The following is an 18,929-nucleotide window of genomic DNA, read 5'->3' as shown; positions in this document are numbered from 1 at the left end:
AATCAAGCACAAGCCAAAATTCAAAGTCCAGTTGTGCTCACACAGTGCTCAAACATATGGCCAAGGAGAAACCATTAATCTTCTTCGTGAGTCTTAGTTTCATCACCCTGAAAGAAGCACATCACGCACATCTCAGAATCGAGATATCTATGTCTCACTCAAGTGAGAATATATGTGAAAGTGCTTCACAATCAGTACTGTCCAAATATCAGTGATGATGAATTTGTGTGCTCACAAAGATTCCTCAAACAAAACGTAGCTGCAGAATAAACCTATTAAAATGCAATGGTTTATGAGAGGCATGTATAGACACAGGCTTCAAGAATGAAGCTTGTATTAAACAATAGACCTCAAAGCATGATCTCCTCAGTGTCTATTAGGTTATAAGGATTTAGGGGAGGAAAAAAAGATTTAAATGAAAACTCCGTTTAAAAAAAAAGCCGGGGGGAGGGGCGGGGCACGGTGGCTCATGCCTGTAACCCCAGCACTTTGGGAGGCTGAAGTGGGTCAGTCACAAGATCAGGAGATTGAGACCATCCTTGCCAACATAGTGAAACCCCGTCTCTACTAAAAATACAAAAGATTAGCCGGGCATGGTGGCACACACCTGTAAATTTGGCTAAATGACCTGGAAGGCCCACTAAAGCTCTGATACTCTATGCTCACATTTTATCTGCAATTCACTACGGGAATATGTCTGAACTTTTCACATCTGTTATTCTAAAACTACTTCCTGCCAAACATATTTAAAATGTTTAGAAATTTTAGTTTCAAATATTAAGGTAGTTTAATTGCATAAACCCATGCAGTGCCATGGAGGATTTTTTATAAAGTAGATGTAAGCTAAAGTCATTACGCCAAATTTACTGCAGCCAGAAACACTGTTGCTATCCTCCCTAAATTCGGGAGGTAGGAGAATGGCTTGAACCCAGGAGGTGGAGGTTGCAGTGAGCCGAGATCGCGCCACTGCACTCCAGCCTGGGCGACAGAGTGAAAACCCATTACAAAAAAAAAAAAGGAAAGGGAGCACAAAAAAGCATTTGGGCATGATACTGCTGAGTCCAGCGGCAAAGTCAGTGGCCTTCCTGTCTTCAGATATGAGATGAGATTTGGGGCATTTGCTTGGGTGGAATCAAAAAAATTGCTGAACATCAAGCAACGGTCAGAAAGTATGAAGAGTGGCTTGCTGGAGAACATTTTTCTGACCTGGGCTCATTCTCCTGCATTATTCTAGAGTTGGTCTTACTTCCTATGTTCCTTTTTCAGAATTAATTTTAGATTTCCCTGATTGAGAACCTTCAAATAATCCCATTATCTACAAAAGACAGATTAAAATCATAATCTGACATTTAAACGTGTCTACACGCTGTCTGTAGGAAACTACCAGACTTATATTCTCTCTCTTTTTTTTTTTTTGAGACGGAGTCTCCCTCTGTCCCCAGACGGGAGCGCAGTGGCGCAATCTTGGCTCACTGAAACCTCTGCCTCCCGGGTTCAAACGATTCTCCTGCCTCAGCCTCCCGAATATCTGGGACTACAGGCGGGTGCCACCACGCACAGCTATTTTTTGTATTTTTAGTAGAGATGGGGTTTCACCATGTTGGCCAGGCTGGTCCCAGACCTATATTCTACTACAAGCCTTCAAAGTCTTCATCTGCAGCCATCTGGTTGCTTACAGATCTCTAAAGGCAGCCTTGGTGCTTGCAGCCCTGTGGCTCAGGCTATTCCCTGCTGCTGTCTCGAACAATACAATTCCACTCACCCCTCCAGATGAAAATGCAAGTCTTTTGATAAGAATTATCAGACTGCGTCACCTTCAAAAGAATATATCACTATCTTCTTTGTGCTCCTGCAGTATGGGCCATAGCCTCACATATAACATTACAGGCTATTAGAAGATTACAATGGAGTCCTATTTCTCTTACTCTCAACTATCCACTTTTCTGCCTCATAGGTTCCCCCAAAAGACCACAGTGCCTTCTACAGATGAGGAGCTCAGTACACATTTACAGGGACAAAGTATATTTTTACTGCTCACAGGATGGATAGAGCCAAGAGCAGGGTCAGTGAGGAAGAGCTAAGTGGTAGTATATTTTGCCATGAATCCCCACATGGCTAACAATTCCGTTATATGTTTAAAAAGGTACAGGGAATGTATCTAAAGAAGACAGCAGCTACGCACAGTGGCTCACGCCTGTAATCCCAGAACTTTGGGAGGCCAAGGCGGGCAGATTGCTTGAGGTCAGGAGTTCCAGACAAGCCTGGCCAACATGGTGAAACTCCATCTCTACTAAAATACAAAAATTAGCTGCGCGTGGTGGCAAGCACCTGGAATCCCAGCTACTCGGGAGGCTGAGGCAGGAGAATTGCTTGAACTCAGGAGGTGGAGGTTTCAGTGAGCTGAGATTGCGCCACTGCATTCCAGCCTCGGCAACAGAGAGAGACTCCATCTCATAAAAGAAAAAAAAGAAGAAGAAGAAGAAAGTGCTGCCACCTTACGAGCAGTTAAGTATTGAAATAACTGACAGCAGAGAAAGAAGACTGGTTCTTAATGTAAGAAAGGAACCACTGTAAATACAGAAGCTGCCATTCAAGAATTTGAGTGAGGCTCAGAGGCTCTATGCACTCTCACTTAGTCAAGCAAATGTCACGCAAGAGTCAAACAGCACAGTGACAACACTGCTCGTCCAACATTTGCAACTACAGTTCTGATGGCTGTCTTCTGAGGAACTGGAAGCCCTGAAACAGATTTGCCACAACGCTTTCAAGACTTTAGAGAGGCAGGGAATGATCACTAGCAGTGGAAGATCGGCTTCTGGAATGCAGATATTAAGTGAAGATGCTGAAAAATAGCCAAGCTCCAAAGTAGGCAAAAATAAAAAAATTAAAAAGCAAAGAAAAACTAACAAGGCACCATTTGCACTTACAAAACACAGATTAATTGCAACCATCAAATTCTAGTGAACTTGAGGAGAAACTGATACATTCAAACTAACTGGTGGTACCAGTATAAACAATTCACAACCTTAGGAAATAAAAGTAAATAAAGTGGTCACATTCATCAATGTAGCAACCCCACTCCTAGAAATCTGAGGCCAGGAAATAACCCTAAAGAAAATATACACAAATATGTCCCTTGTAGCATTATTTATAACAATGACAATAATAATGAAAATCACCTTAATATCCAACAAAACCAATTTCCTTGCAAAAGACATAGCCCTTCACCTTAAACTTGCATAGCCAAGCTAAGTCATATTTGTGAAAACTATAACAGCATGTAACAAAATATCCATATAGACAAAGCTGTAAGAAGAGCAAGGCAATGGAATAAGAGATTTACTTTTTTATATAACATTTTTGTATGAAGTTGTGTTATTTTTAAAGAAAGTACTCAAAGAGTCGATTTAAGAAATTTCTGCCAGTTGACTAACACATGTTGATATTAAATAAAAAGGCAACTTAAATCATCGACTCTAAGAGGATCAAGAAAGAATAAAAGGGCCAAGCATGGTGGCTCAGGCCTATAATCCCAGCACTTTGGGAGGCTGAGGCAGGCGGATCATGGGGTCAGGAGTTCGAGACCAGCCTGACCAACATGGTGAAACCCGGTCTGTACTAAAAATACAAAAATTAGCCAGGTGTGGTGGCAGGCGCCTGTAATCCCAGCTACTCAGGAGGCTGATGCAGGAGAATTGCTTGAACCCAGGAGGCGGAGGTTGCAGTGAGACAAGATTGCGCCATTGCACTCCGGCCTGGGCGGCAGAGCAAGACTCCATCAAAAAAAAAAGAGAGAGAAAGAAAGAAAGAGAGAGAGGAAGGAAGGAAGGAAGAAAGGAAGGAAGGAAGGAAGGAAGGGGAAAAGAGCTCTCAGATGCAGCATGTTCTTTCTGATAAGAGTAGAATATCTGGGAATAGCTGTGTGGAGACGATTGTGGGCTGCACTAACCTGTGGAGGCCGAGGCTTATAGGGGGAGCTGCACTCAAGGTCAGCCAAGATGCTGGTCAAGGAGTCAATCTCAGCGTCCAGGCTGGAGCGCCTCTCCTCAAGTGTCTTGCCTCCGGGATTTCCCTGTTGGAAGCAACAGAGACATGTTAAAAAAGGAAATTTCCCTTGATATCACTATAAGTTCAAATTTCTCAAGTTATAATGTGGCTTTGTCCAAGTTTTTCTGCACCTCTTTTTTTTTTTAATTAAGCTTTCATAAAATCTCAGTGAGGTAGGCTGAGATAGAATTGTTACTTTGTGACAGATATGAAAACTGAAAAATAAAAGATGATTTTTCTCAGGTCACACACTTATTTAGCAGTTTTGTCGTTGTTGTTGTTGTTTAAAATAAGTATACAAGTAAAGGAAAATAAATGTCTCCATTCCTGCACTTAAAGAACAGAACCAGCTGAAGAGAGCTCAAGCACTTGGTGTTTAGACACCACTGCCTAGAATAATATTTATTAGAGTACCAAGAAGCAGGGAAGGAACACTGACATTCCAGAAAGAGGAATCAGCACTTGAAGACATTGGAGCATGACAGTGCTTGGAAGTCTCAGGTCCAGGGGTATTAGGTATGCATATGTGTGAGAGATGGCAAGACCCAACGGATGCACCTAGAACATGAACTGCAAAGAGACCTCTTAGGGTTCTGCCAAGGGGCTGCAGAGGAAGCATGTGGCAGTGAGCATGGACAATGAAGTCAGGATCTCCGGATTTCCTATGTCAGAGCCTTGTATTACCTGCAGTCAGAATCAACAGGAGAGTAGAGGACAATAACATCGACACAGGGTGTTTCCAGGAATTCTAATCAGGTTTGGGAAAAAGAAGCAAAGAATCTGTCTAGAGTTAAAAGCAAGGATGTATAAAGTGAGATGACCCTAGTATTTGGAGGCAGGGTGAAGTAAAAAAATAACCTTTTAAAGTGACAATTTAATAATGATCATATATGAATATGGAAGAAGCTCTTAAAACTTCATTAAGAGATCAAAGTGTATCTTCAGCAAGACTCAATGGCAATACAATAGTGGAAAGTTACAATAATCTCATCAATTTTATTGGACTTGTCTAAGGACGTAAAATATCAAGAGAGTATCTAGTGTCTACAAGAGTTTAGAAAAAGCATTAACCAACCAAGAAACTAGAATATCTTCAGTAAGAACAACAAGTAGGGTGCCATGACAGGCTAGCACTAAATCTTATAACCCTTGAAGTCAATCTGTCATTTTAGTGAATATGTTGAAGCAAGTGTAAAGGGTAATGGCCTGTGAAGACCACTAGTTCCGTATGCCCTAGTAGCTTACACACCAAACCACCTTACCTGAGTCTTGGAGCTTATTTAACTATCTGTGTAAAAGAAACATAAAGGTATCTGGTGTTTTGGTCATTCTTTTGGGAACAGAGTCAGCTTGAGTTAATCCTTCGTGGGCCTGATCTCTCTGAAGCACAATAACATCAACTGTCTATGAAGTTGTGGCCCAGGTCCTTGGAGCCAAACCTACTTCAAGAGGCAGTTGGCTTCCTTGTTTGTGAGCCCTCTTTAAACGTGGATTTCAGGCCGGGCGCGGTGGCTCATGACTGTAATCCCAGCAGGTTTCAAGGCCGAGGCGAGTGGATTATCTGAGGCCAGGAGTTCAAGACCAGCCTGGCCAACATGGTGAAACCCGTCTCTACTAAAAATACAAAAATTAGCTGGGCGTGGTGGCAGGCCCCTGTAATCCCAGATACTTGGGAGATTGAGGCAGGAGAATAGCTTGAGCCCTAGAGGCGGAGGTTGCAGTGAGCCAAGATTGTACCACTGCACTCCAGCCTACACGACAGAGCGAGACGCTGTCTCAAACATATATATATACACACACACATATATATACACATATATATGTCTCAAACATATATATACACACATACACACACGTACACACACACACACACACACACACATATATATTTCACATTATCACATTATCTAAAACAGCCACCTTATGATTTTCTCCTTCTGGATGTATTATTATGACCCCTCTACATCACGTCATGTTATTCCCCTACCCTTTTAAATCTATTTTTTAATAATATATATCACCATGTGTATTTTTCTGTTTATTTTCAGTCTCTTCCCTAGAACATATAAGCTTAATGAGAAGCTTTGTCTGTTTTGTTCCTGTTTCCTTGGACTCTCTTTCAAGACCTAGCCCAAATAAGTGTTCAGTAAGTATTTTTGAATAAATAAATCAATGAATAATGACAGACTGTGACACAGGCAGTAACCTTTCTCATAGCACTATCTTTTGGGTAAACACAGTTAGAAGTACAACAGTAAGCAGTGGATACTCTATAATTTGATATAAAAAGGGAACCAAAGAGGTTCAGTGTCCATCTGTGTGTGCACACACATGCTCACACTGGTAAGTATGTGTGTATCATCAAGCTGGACGGCCCAGATTTGAAGGCTAGCCTTGTGAAATTGAGAGATTTTCTTCAACTCTCTTGTCATAGCCAAAAATAGAAAAAGAGTGACATGACAGGTTGGTTGAAATTTAGACTTTTCTGAGTCTGAATTTCCAGTCTGATTAAACTATTTAAGGCCAGCCAGTCTGCATACTGGAAACAGATGTTTTCAAGGTGCTAATCCCTCTATCAGAGGAGATTTCATGTTTATCTCAAAGGGCAGTAATAACTATAAAACAGTGTGGTATTATTAAGAAAAATTCCATTTAACATTTAAAATTCATGTGAACGTTCTGGGTAATGGGGGTCCTGGTACAAGGAAAGGCAGGACATTATTGTTATGGAACGCAACTAAAAACTGAGTAAACTTGATCCTCTTATGTGCAGATATAAAATATTATAGCAGACATAAATTTGGTAAGTGTATTTCCACATACTCTTAGATAGTCCAATATATTGGCAAGGGTGGTAGAGTGAGTGGTGTCTGCTTAAATCTTTCCCTGGGCCATAGTTTTCTCATCTATAAAATGAAGAGAATATCACATGTTCTACCTAAGCCAGGGTGATGTTATAAGATTTAGATAAGAAAATGGATGGGAAAATACTCTGTAAGTTGTAAAGTGCTATAATTATGATGATTTTCCTAAATAGCATTAATTATAGCAACCAGTAACTATAAATTAATATGAATAATATAGCTATTGTTAATTATTCTTCTTCTTGAGGGAAGCATCATTCATTAAGTGTTCCCTTGGGGTATTAGTAAAGAGACAGGATTTAATCAGGTCTTCTACATCTGTACTTTACTGAAGCAGAAAGTACATCAACTGCCTATGCCTGAAGTCACTGCAGTATCTAACCACTGAGACTCAACAAGTCACGGAATTACCCTGAACTATATAATAAAACAAGTAATTATAATATGCAACCAGTCTGTGCTTGTAAGACATCAATTAGTTTCCAGGGTCCTTATTCTCCCTACCCTCTAAGTTCAGACTGCTCCCTATTGTCAGTTTCTCAAATTAGGCTGATGCAATTTATCACAAGTTCCAGTCTAACGCTGTGTGATTTTGCACAAAAACTGGATAATAGGGGAGTGTGGGGTGAGAGGGGGGAAGATTGTGCAAATACTATAGTAGCTTTACTCCGACATTTCAATCCCATTATGAATTAGAACAGGCCTTTTTTTCACTCTTGAGTCTCAATTTTATATCTCAGTTCAAATAACTGTTGTCCTGCCCAAGTCCTGCCACGAATCTGTAGATATTCATTTACCTTTCGATTTAGGGGATCTTGCTACTCTCAATCCCTTATAGTAGACACCAGGATCCAAAGTCCTATAACAAAGCAACAGAATCCTATAGACTTACCAACATGTCTTCTTCCTAACTCCCTATCCTTGTAGCTGTGCTAGTTACCTGACTGGTAAATGACCTTCTCAACGCCAGCAACAAGGAAGATTCTCCTGACTAATGCTTTTTCTAGTTAGCACCACAAACTTTTATAAAGTAGTTAATGTAATTATAACAATCCCCACACTCTTTAACCATCACTAGAGAGATTTCAAAGATTACATCGTCTTAGTCTGTGTTCTGCCAAGAAAAACAATGCCTGCGAGAAAAGCTCGCATGTAGGCCATTTATTTTGGGAATCAATTCAGAGAAACAGTACTGAGGGACTAGAAAGAGTTAAGCAGAGAAGGAAGGAGATATGGTTTGGCTGAGTCTCCACCCAAATTTCATCTTGAATTGTAGTTCACATAATCCCCATGTGTTGTGGGCAGGACCGTGTGGGAGATAATTGAATCATGGGGGCATTTTCTCCCATACTGTTCTCCTGGTTGTGAATAAGTCTCACAAGTCTCAGAAGTTAAAAGGACGCAGAGAAGGCCTGGCACAGAAAGTGAGTGAAAGGTGTTGCAGTTGAAGCCAAGTGCTACCAGGTCACACCTGTGCAGAGTTGATCGCTGTAGCAGCTGCTGGTACACGAAGGTGGGAGCGGAAGATGCGAGATGGGGCACCAAAGGTGTCTAGTGACAGCATCCCTTTACCAAGGACCACAAAAATCCCATGAATAAACCATTTGAACATGTTATTTTTATATTTATTTTTATGCATTATCTAAATACATATGTGATAAAAAGCTCACCAAACCACAGTTGGGACTTATTATGACTTGACAACATAGTAAGTGCTGCCAGCAGAATTATAGGATGATGACTCCCCCACTGTAAGTACATAAAGACAGTCCAATAAACAGCCCAGAACCAAAATGTACAGCGTGTGAATGAAATAAACTTAGGCCATTATCAAGAGTCTGATTTTGAATGGGTCATATTTTAGGCCAACTATCACTAACCCACTAACTACAGGTGATAGACGAGGAGTACCAGCAATTGGTTGTGAAAGAGCATTCATTTGTATTTATTTACTTTTTCATTCTTTATATCCAAAAAATTTAAACTCACAGAGAAGTTGAACAACTATTAAAATAAACTCCTCTCACCCATCCTTCACCCAGATTCATCAGTGGCCACCATTTCATCACACTAGCTTTCTGTCTACATAAATTAGATTTGCTGTTGCAATTGAACCATCTGTAAGATGTTGCAAAACCACCCCCCGACATCCCCCATATGCACCTCAGTTTGCATCTCCTAAGAATTTCTAATTTTTTCAAAACCATTATCACACTGGAGAAATTTAACATAGAAACAGTATTATCTAATATCACCCATACTCACATTTCACTAGTGGTGCCAGTAGTGTTCTTTTATCTACTGTTAATTTCCACCCCAAATCCAAGGATCACATCATAAAATGATATGTCTTTTTATTCTCTTTTAATTTAGAACAGGCTCCTAGCTGATTTTTGATTTTTATAAAGCCCACTTTAAAAATAATTCTGGTCAGGTGTCTTATAAAAAGTCCACCAATCTGATTTTTCTTGATGATTGGATTCAGATTAAATAAGTTAGGCAGGAATATCACATGCATGAGGCCACATCCTTTCTGCTGCATCCCATCAAGAAGCTCATGGGTCAGTTTGGCCCATGTTTGGTGATGCCGAGTTTGATGACTCGATTAAGGTAGTGTGTACCAGATTTCACCATTTCAAGCATGACTGCATCATTTTTAAATTAAAAATAATCTGTGAGGTGATACTTTGGGGCACTGTGAGTATTCTACTAGTCAAAAACCTTTCACCCACCCAGTGGTTTTAGTGTCCATAGATGATCTTTGCCTGAACTAATTATGGCCTTAATGATTGTGAAATGGGATGAAAATAAACATATCTTGCCTAACCCGTTAACTATTTATTTGTTCAGTATTCATTTCGGTTTCAAGGTAGGGGAGCAGGACTAACTGAAAAGTCCTGTGCTATCAAAAGAAAATCAGAAACTTAATCATCAAGTAAAAACTGTTACATAGGAAAATCTTATCCAGGATATTAAAGGAAACAAAAGGCCAAGGGGAATGGTTTATTTAATTAAGAAACAGTCTCCACCCTTGGATGTTTATATACTAGAATTAGATCCAATGCCCAGCGTCACACTCAAAACATACATGACCATGAACTAATCTTCAACAACCTTCAGAATCTCTGAGGTAGACAACCATACTGACACATTACAGCTTGTGAGTTCAAAAAGCCAGAATTTGAATGTGACTGCTCAATTACAGACCTGAGAAAGTAACCACATAATCCTATTTTTTCAATTGTGCTTCACAGAGCTCAAGGAACGTCTTACCACTGATCCCATATGGAAAACAAAGGGGTTCCCAGACCCTACCCAAGCTTGAGCTTCCTTTTGTGATTAATTAGAAAAGCTTTCCCTGATAACTTAGGAATATAAAACTATCTTAATTTAGTAAAACCTAAGAGGCTAATAATACAAAAATTACATTGTGTTTACATACAACTTTTCTTTTCAATGGTAGTTTCATTTAAATTTAATAATACAACAGGAATTTCACTGTATTTTTTTCTATTATAGTCAGTAATGTTTATTACTCTCCTTTCAAATATCAGTGGGGAAAATGGTGATAACTAAAGGAATTTTGAAAGTGTGTGCTTTTTAAGTAACAAAACACACTATGTTTGTTAGTCTGTTTTGCATTGCTATAATGCAAAACCTGAAGCTGGGTAATTTATAAAGAAAAGAGGTTTATTTGGCTCATGGTTCCACAGGCTGTACAGGAAGCATGGAGCTGGCATCTGCTTCTGGTGAGGGCCTCAGAAAGCGTTTACTCATGGAGGAAGGTAATGGGAGGCAGCGTGTCATAAGGTGAGAGAGAGTGGAAGAGAGAGCGAGGAGGGGTGCCATACTCTTTTAAACAATCAGCTGTCCTATGAACTAACAGAGAATTCACTCTGTATGACCAGTACCATGGGGAGGTCACTGATACAGTTTTGCTCTGTGTCCCTATCTAAATCTCATCTTAAATTGTACTCCCATAACTCCCCGTGGTATGGGAAGGAACAAGGGGGAGATAATTTGAACCATGGGGGCAGTTTCCTCCATACTGTTCTCATGGTAGTGAACAAGTTTCATGAGATCTGATGGTTTTATCAGGGGTTTCTGCTTTTGCATCACCCTCATTTTCTCTTACCACCGCCATGTAAGAAGTGCCTTTCACCTCCTACCATGATTCTGAGGCCTCCCCAGCCATGTGGAACTATAAGTCCAATTAAACCTCTTTTTCTTCCCAGATTCAGGGATGTCTTTATTAGTAGTGTGAAAACAGACTCATACAGGCACCAAGCCATTCATGAGGGACCTACACACCTCCCACGAGGCCACATCTCAATATTGGGGATTAAATTTCAACATGAGATTTGGAGGGGAGAGATATCCAAACTATTTCTATCTAGTTTCTCTTGAAAGTGTAATCGTTTTGTTGTAAGTCAGATCAATCTTTTATCCATCATCTGTCTTTGATGAAACTGGGGACACAATCAATATTTATTTGTCTGTAATCATTTGTATTAAGTAATTTCCTCAAAGCACCCCTAATAAAAAAAGAATACTGGTGAAAGCTTTGGAGTCAGGCTGTAATACCTGGATCTCCCAATTGCTGGCTTTGTGACCTTCAACAATTCACCTGAGCTCTCTGGGTCCCTCATGCAGTTGTAAAAATTAAATAGGTTCATGCATGTCAAGTGATATTCACATAATAAGCATTCAATAAATGCTAGTTATTTAATTGTTACTTTGACAATAGTCTCAAAATAAATGCTTCTGTTAATAGTCAGGCAATTGAGTATGTGACTTTAAAAAGTACTTGATCAAAAGTAAAACTAAGTTACTGAGAGGTTTCAGTAGATGGGGCTTCTATGCATCTGAACATGTGTAAGGGTGCCAGGAATTAACTATAAAGAACACAATCCTAGATCAGTGTTTTTCAATCATTAGCCTATATGGAGCCACCTGGAGGACTTATTAAACCTTAGATTACCAGGCTGTACCTGCCACAGTTTCCTATCTGTACATCTTGGGTGAGGCCCAAGAACTTACATTTCTACTAAGTTCGTAGGTGCTAGTGATGGTGCTGGTATGGGGATGTTCCCGACATCCCCAGTGATGGTGCTGGTCTGAGTCATTCTCAAAGTGAGGTGTTCTCACTTTGAGAATGACTTTTCTAAGTGGATTTCTAACACAATGAACATTTAAGTGTGTGGGGCAGGGGGAGTAAGGGTGGGTACTGAGTGAATTTATAGTTTATTTCCCTTAAAAACAACATATATTATGTCATATATATGGTTAATGATGCCATGAAAATACCAATTGACACACCAAATAATAGCTAAGAGGTATTTGGATAAAAATAAAAATGAAGACAGTAACATTTCTACTTAATATAATCTCTCATGCTATATAATATGAGCAGCCTCACCAAACAGATCCTGGTAATGTTCAGTGGAGACAGGCAGTATTCAGTAGTGAGAACTGCAGAAAATACGATCTATTTTATCTAATGGAAATGTCATCTTATGGAATGAGATACGAACTGTTGTAAGTTAGGGAAAAAATGAATGCATTCCTATTGGGATGTGTATCCTCTTTCCCACTCATTCAGTTGAAGTGTTTACCTTCCTAAAAACCTTACCTATCTATCTCCCCAAATACACCCTCTCCAGGAAGGAGGACTTACAAATAACCCACTAACTTGATAACTGACTCCTCTTTGTCTAATTTTCCATGACACCAATGCTCATAGGATAACTCTCATGATGGATTTGCATGGATGGCTTTTCTCCCATGCTGCTCTAGAAAACAGTTTATGCTAAGTAGTATGCAGTGTAAAAAAGCCATGATACCCAACCTTGAGGAGTTTATATATATTCTACTGAAAAATATCACTTGCACTTTTGCCTAGAGATATCAAATTCACTATGTTCTTTGATACTCTTTGTAAAACTATGTGGAAGAGACACAAATTTAAAAACAAAAACAGTCCGCTTCCCTAAAATCCTTCTTATCTAATGGTTAACAGAAATACAACTCAACTTTTCTAATATGCAAAACCAGGCCTAAATTCAAGTCTTATTAATATCTGAGAAGGACATCTTCTCCCCATGTTAAAGGCAGTGGGAAAAGTTGTCGCAAAATCTGTCTTGGGAGCAAACACTAGAGCATTCATAAGGGGGAATACATTTTCATAATCTGAAGTGCAATACTGGCTTGACAACTGAAAACACAGCACTAAATAAACAAGAAATAAGGTAACAACAGAAGACAAGAGTTTTTCATGATAAAGCACAAAAACGTTATATTTTTGCATCACTATAAAACACTAGCTGAGGCTGAGTAATTTATAAAGGAAAGAGGTTAAATTGGCTCATGACTATGCAGGCTATATAAGAAGCATGGTGTCAATATCCAGTTGGTTTCTGATGAGAGCCTCAGGAAGCTTATAATCATGAATGAAGGCAACAGGGAGCTACCATGTCATATGGCGAGAGGAGGAACAAGGCTTGGGGAGAGGTACCACACTCTCTAAACAACCAGATCTCACGTGAACCCAGAGGAAGAACTCACTCATCACCAAGGGGATGGCACTAAGCCCCCTTAAGAGATTCACCTCTGTGATCGAGTATCTCCCATTAGGCCCCACTTCCAACATTGGAGATCACATTCTGACATGATTTGGAGGGATAAAACATCCGAGCCGTATCAAACTTCAACATAGAACATAAATGCTAGGCTTGATAAATGCTTGAATTTTTTTTCCTCACAATTTATATTACTTCATCCTTTTCAGCCCTAACACACTCACCCAGCGTTAGCAATGTTTGGCCAACCCAAATCTCCTTTAAAGGAAATGGTCCTGTCCCCATCCTTTGTTGCCAAAACAGCCATGTTTTCAACCATGTGACTCCATTTCAGAACACTGAGGCCCACAGAGGTCCATAAATAGGCTGGCGAACCTAACTTTTGGACGGTGACAAGGAGATTAGATGGGCAAATAAATCTCCTTCTCTTAGGCGTTTGGACTGAAAAACATGTAACAAAACTGCCGCCAGGCACGGTGGCTCATGCATGTAATCCCAACACCTTGGGAGGCTGAGGCGGGAGGATCACCTGAGGTCAGGAGTTCAAGACCAGCCTGGCCAACACGGTGAAACGCCGTCTCTACTAAAAATACAAAATTTGGCCGGGCATGGTGGTAGGCAACTGTAATCCCAGCTACTTGGGAGGCTGAAGGCAGAAGAATTGCTTGAACCCGCCCGGGAAGTAGAAGTTGCAGTGAGCCAAGATCTTACCACTGCACTCCAGCCTGGGCAACAAGAGTGAAACTCAAAAAACAACAAAAAAAAATAAAATAAAAAATAAAAATTGCCACAGGGATGAGCTATGGCTGTGATCAACCAAAAAGATGATGTACATGGTTAATTATTAACAATCCAAACATAGAAGAGGAGGTAGGAAGTCTATCATTGGGTGGAGGAAAACAATGAACATGCGAACACTAGAGAAGCAGAGGAATGGAGTGGAGAGGGAAAGAGGAAGGGAGAGAGGGAAAAAAGCAATGAGAAGAAAAAAAGATGGCAAGAGTTCAGCCACAGAACTGCCCTGACCCTGAGCTTCCTGATATCAGATCTCATTCAGATCCATCCTTAAGATAAACTCCATTATTCAACGCTACTCCAGGGGGGCCTCTGTTTCACACAATCAGCCCTACTGAAGCAGCCTAAACAAGACCAAGTCCCACTCCAGGGGGCCTCTGTTTCACACAATCAGCCCTACGGAAGCAGCCTACCCGAGACCAAGTCCCGCTGATATTATCAAGCAGTCTCTTTGACTTTCTGGAACTCAAGTTTTACCTCTACGAAAATGAGGATATGCACCTTCCAGGTCCTTTTCTCTTTTTTTAATCTCTAATACTGCATAGATCTATAATGACATTTGACAACTTGCCTGTCACTATCTTTGCTCTTCAAAAGCAATCAGACTAAACCCGTAAGAGTTAGGCCAACTCCGAGTTTAAGCCAACTCTTTTACAAGTAAGGGCAGGGTCATGGTTAAAGTGATCTGAACTTGGGTATACACAAGTAGCCTCACTGTTCACTGTTCTATTCAAATAAGAAAGCAAAACTAAATATGCAACAAAAACCCTTCACTTTTCACAATATTTACCTACTCGTTGAATGATTTCTACTGAATTCCAATCCTTATAAAATAAAAATAATATAAATAATATATTTTTAAAGTAACCCCTTACAATTAAAATAAAGGTCAATTTGCATAGAAAATAATAAGGAACAATACACATATTATCTATTCAGCAATAAAACAAGAACTCTAAGAATAACCACAATAAGATAAGTAAAATAGATATTTGGCACCCCCTTTTTAAGCAGCAGAGCCCCTGGTAAAATGAAATCAGACACGGAAACCCATTGTATGAAACATATACAGACAGAGCTGCTTTATCACCCATCTCCTTAGTAATATTTCCTGGAGCAATTCTAAGAAATTAATAGTTTAAAAACCACTGCTACAGATTATCTAGGCAAGCTGTGCCATCCTAGAGCGTCACCTTACCAGTTAGTCCACACACGCAGTTTAGCAAACTCTAAATGAGCTGTCTTTTCTGAACTCTGTGTTTGTGCATAAAAGGGAAATACGTATATTTGAAATTTCTACATTGAAATACCTATAAAGATATCTATAAGATCATCTAGGAGCATGGATATTTTTCCAGGAATCCTTTGCATAACAAAATAACATGAAATAATAAAATTGGTAGACAGAAGTTTTTAGAGGTAGGGGAGAAAAGGTTTACTTTTACATTAAGAAAACTTTTATATGTGGTGAGGGGCTGGAGGAGATGTGCAATAATTGTGTGGATTTATGAATCAAATAGAACTTGTCAGGTAATTTTGCTATTGATTTTGTTTTTTAAAACCTCAAGGAAGACATGTTTCTTATTTTTCATTTTGATAACACAGGCTTAATAAGCTTAGGCATGATACATTTCAAAAGCCACTTTCTTACATTCCCCAAAATTCAAATACTTAGAAATGTAATGTTAACTTTATACATTAGCTCATCGTTCTCAAGTCTTTTTTTCTTGAACTCTTTTTTGACCCCTTAAATGTTACCAAAATTGGAAACCACAAAAAAGTATTCAATTCCCATGTCCCATATTCCATATCATGTACTCAGAGATATAAAGCAAAGGGTCATGCCATGGAAACGTACAGAGGGTGGGAACTTTATTTATTTATTTATTTATTTATTTATTTATTCATAGGCTGGTTTTGCTCTTGTTGCCCAGACTAGAGCTCAGTGGTGCTCACTGCAACCTCGGCTCATTGCAACCTCCGTCTCCCAGGTTCAAGCAATTCTCCTGCCTAAGCCTACCGAGTAGCTAGGATTACAAGTGCGTGCCAACACACTCGCCTAATTTTGTATTTTTAGATGCGGTTTCATCATGTTAGCCAGGCTGGTCTCGAACTCCTGACCTCAGGCAATCCACCTGCCTAGACCTCCCAAAGTGCTGGGATTACAGGTGTGAGCCACATGTCTGGCCAAGAATTTTCTTTCAACATTTGTGGTTCTGATTCTATATGTTAAATACCATTGATGAGGATGTGCAGATAAAAGATGTTTGAACAACTGCAAGAGAATCGATTATAGTTGATAAGCATAGAAAAAGGAAATAAGGCTCATAAAATATTAGAACTAGAAGGGGAATTTATGTCGCTATTCCATCATTTTCATTTAAAGATAATACAATTCTCCCAAAAAGGTAAGGTAGTTTGTATAGTGAAGGGGCTGAAGTAGGACTAAAACTTTAACACCTCCCACTGTGAAACATCTTTTCCAAAACGACATCTCGTACATTTCAACTGATCTTCTTAAGAACATATAAAACAGGAAATATCCTACAAGCCAGCAATATTACTAGGCAGCTACCCAGTCCACTGCACACAGCCTGGGACATAGTCACTACTGGGAAAACAAGGGGAAAAAAAATCATAGCTCCCTCTGCACTGCCATTATCACAGAGAAGTGCTCAGGTTTAGAAAAGCACTTTCATATATATGATCTCATCAAGCTATTCCAGCAATCCTAGAGATTAGTAGATGTTATTATTCCTATTTTCAAAAGAGGATAGCCCAAGGATCGGAGAGAAAAAGAGAACTTTCTAGGGTTACTCAGGCAGTAAATGGAAGAATTGGAATTTGGAAATCAAACATGTGCTCCAAAGCTCTAGCATTTTGCATGACATTAGGAAGAAAATACAAAAGGTGAAAGGTCTTCCCTTCTAACACCAAGCAGAGATTATATGGGCCTATTAGATTACCAAAAATTAGGTCATGGCTACAATTACAATTGAAAAGCCAAGCTCTAATACCCCTTTTTGCCATCTACTTCTCCATTTAGGATAGGTTTCATTCACTTTCCCATAAATATTTTTCAAATATTCAAGACACACTGACATGAAGTTCAGGCAAGAGGGAGAAGGGAGGGAGGGAGGGAGGGAGAGAGGGGAGGGAGGAAGGCAGGGAGGAAACCAGGGAAGGGAGGGAAAGGAAGGAGGGAAGGGAGAGAAGGGAGTGAGGGAGGGAGGGAGGCAGGTAGGAAGGAAGGAAGGAAGGAAGGAAGGAGGGAAGGAGGGAGGGAGGGGGGCAGGGAGGGAAGAAAGAAAGGAAAGGAGGGAGAGGGAGAAGGAAGGGGAGGGAGGGAAAGAGAATGGATCAGTGGTTCTCTGCCAAGAGCTTACAGTTGCATTGAAGAAACTAGTTTATCCACAAATATCCATATTAGAAGGCAGACTACATGTAGGTAAGACACACAAGATATTCGAGAAAAAAGCAAAATGAGAGAGAGGAAAGAGAGAAAGTAGCTGAATAGAGAAATCAGAGAGAGCTATATGGCGACAGAATTGAGAAGGCCTTAAATGGAGAACAAGTATTTAACATATTTACAACATGAGCATAAAGATATAGAAGGAACACTGCAATGTGCAAGTGTACTTGGCAAACACGAGTGTTCTTTAAGGTAAAAATAGAGTAAGAGCAGACTCAAAGGGTCAGCTGTGGTCAGATAATGCAGGTGTGCAAACCTAGGCATATAAGGAGCTTGGCTCTCACCCAAGGTGCTGATATCTAAAGGATAAACACATTCCCCATGACGAAGGAAAGAGTGGGCAGGGGTAATTGTATCTTGGGACTTAGTGTTGATGTGGGAACAAACACATGGTATGAATCACACATATTTCAGGCTGTGCACAGACAATTTATATTAAAACACTCCCAGCAGAAATTCCTATTTTTACGAAAATGGTTGCCATTGATAAAAAGTGAGTGAGAGGCCATATCAGAAAGCTACTGATTTCATCTTAATCAGAAATGAACGTGATTCCACAGCACAACAAACAAGGGTTATTGGAGCACACACACACTTCTGCCTTAGACCCAGGGGATACAATGCAACAGACTGCTATGACAAGACTTTTACTTCGCTAGGTGGAGGCTGAAGAAAGTCTAAAGGAGGCAAGGAATAATGTCGTCTCAAGCTTCACTATTCTTGTCTCAACTTAAAAATCATTTCTATACCTCAGAATTCTGCTCATGTCTCATTTCAAGCTTTCTTATGAAATGTTCCTTTTTTCAAAAAATATTCAGAGTCAAATAATAATCAAATGTCTACTCTTTACTCAGTGACAGTTCAGTACCTCGTATTAAAGAAATGAGACAGGCTGGGTGCAGTGGCTCACGCCTCTAATCCCAGCACTTTGGGAGGCCGAGGCAGGCGGATCATGAGGTCAGAAGTTTGAGACCAGCCTGGCCAACATGGTGAAACCCCATCTCTACTAAAGATGCAAAAAAAAAAAAAAAAAAAAAAAAATTAGCCAGGCATGGTGGCACACACCTGTAATCCCAGCTACTTGGGAAGCTGAAACAGGAGAATCGCTTGAACCCAGGAGGCGGAGTTTGCAGTAAGCCGAGATCGTGCCATTGCACTCCAGCCTGGGTGACA

General features: G+C 40.0%; 1 protein-coding gene across 13 annotated transcripts in view; it reads right to left on the bottom strand.

Annotated features, from left to right (window-relative positions):
• The window catches only part of LPP (LIM domain containing preferred translocation partner in lipoma), a 741,130-nt gene that overhangs the window by 365,127 nt on the left and 357,074 nt on the right, over positions 1 to 18,929 (bottom strand). For 12 of the 13 annotated variants that reach the window (XM_063722385.1, XM_063722384.1, XM_024244471.3 and 9 more), the window contains one exon: positions 3,950 to 4,072. The exons of the other annotated variant lie outside the window; for it this stretch is intronic. In XM_063722385.1, coding sequence (XP_063578455.1) covers positions 3,950 to 4,072 — 123 coding nt within the window. The remainder of the gene's footprint in view (positions 1 to 3,949; positions 4,073 to 18,929) is intronic. 13 annotated transcript variants of the gene reach the window in all.

The sequence above is a fragment of the Pongo abelii genome, chromosome 2, assembly GCF_028885655.2.
Source record: "Pongo abelii isolate AG06213 chromosome 2, NHGRI_mPonAbe1-v2.0_pri, whole genome shotgun sequence".
NCBI lineage: Eukaryota > Metazoa > Chordata > Mammalia > Primates > Hominidae > Pongo > Pongo abelii.
Note: the sequence above shows the minus strand (reverse complement) of the source record. Positions and strands in the feature narration are given on the sequence as shown.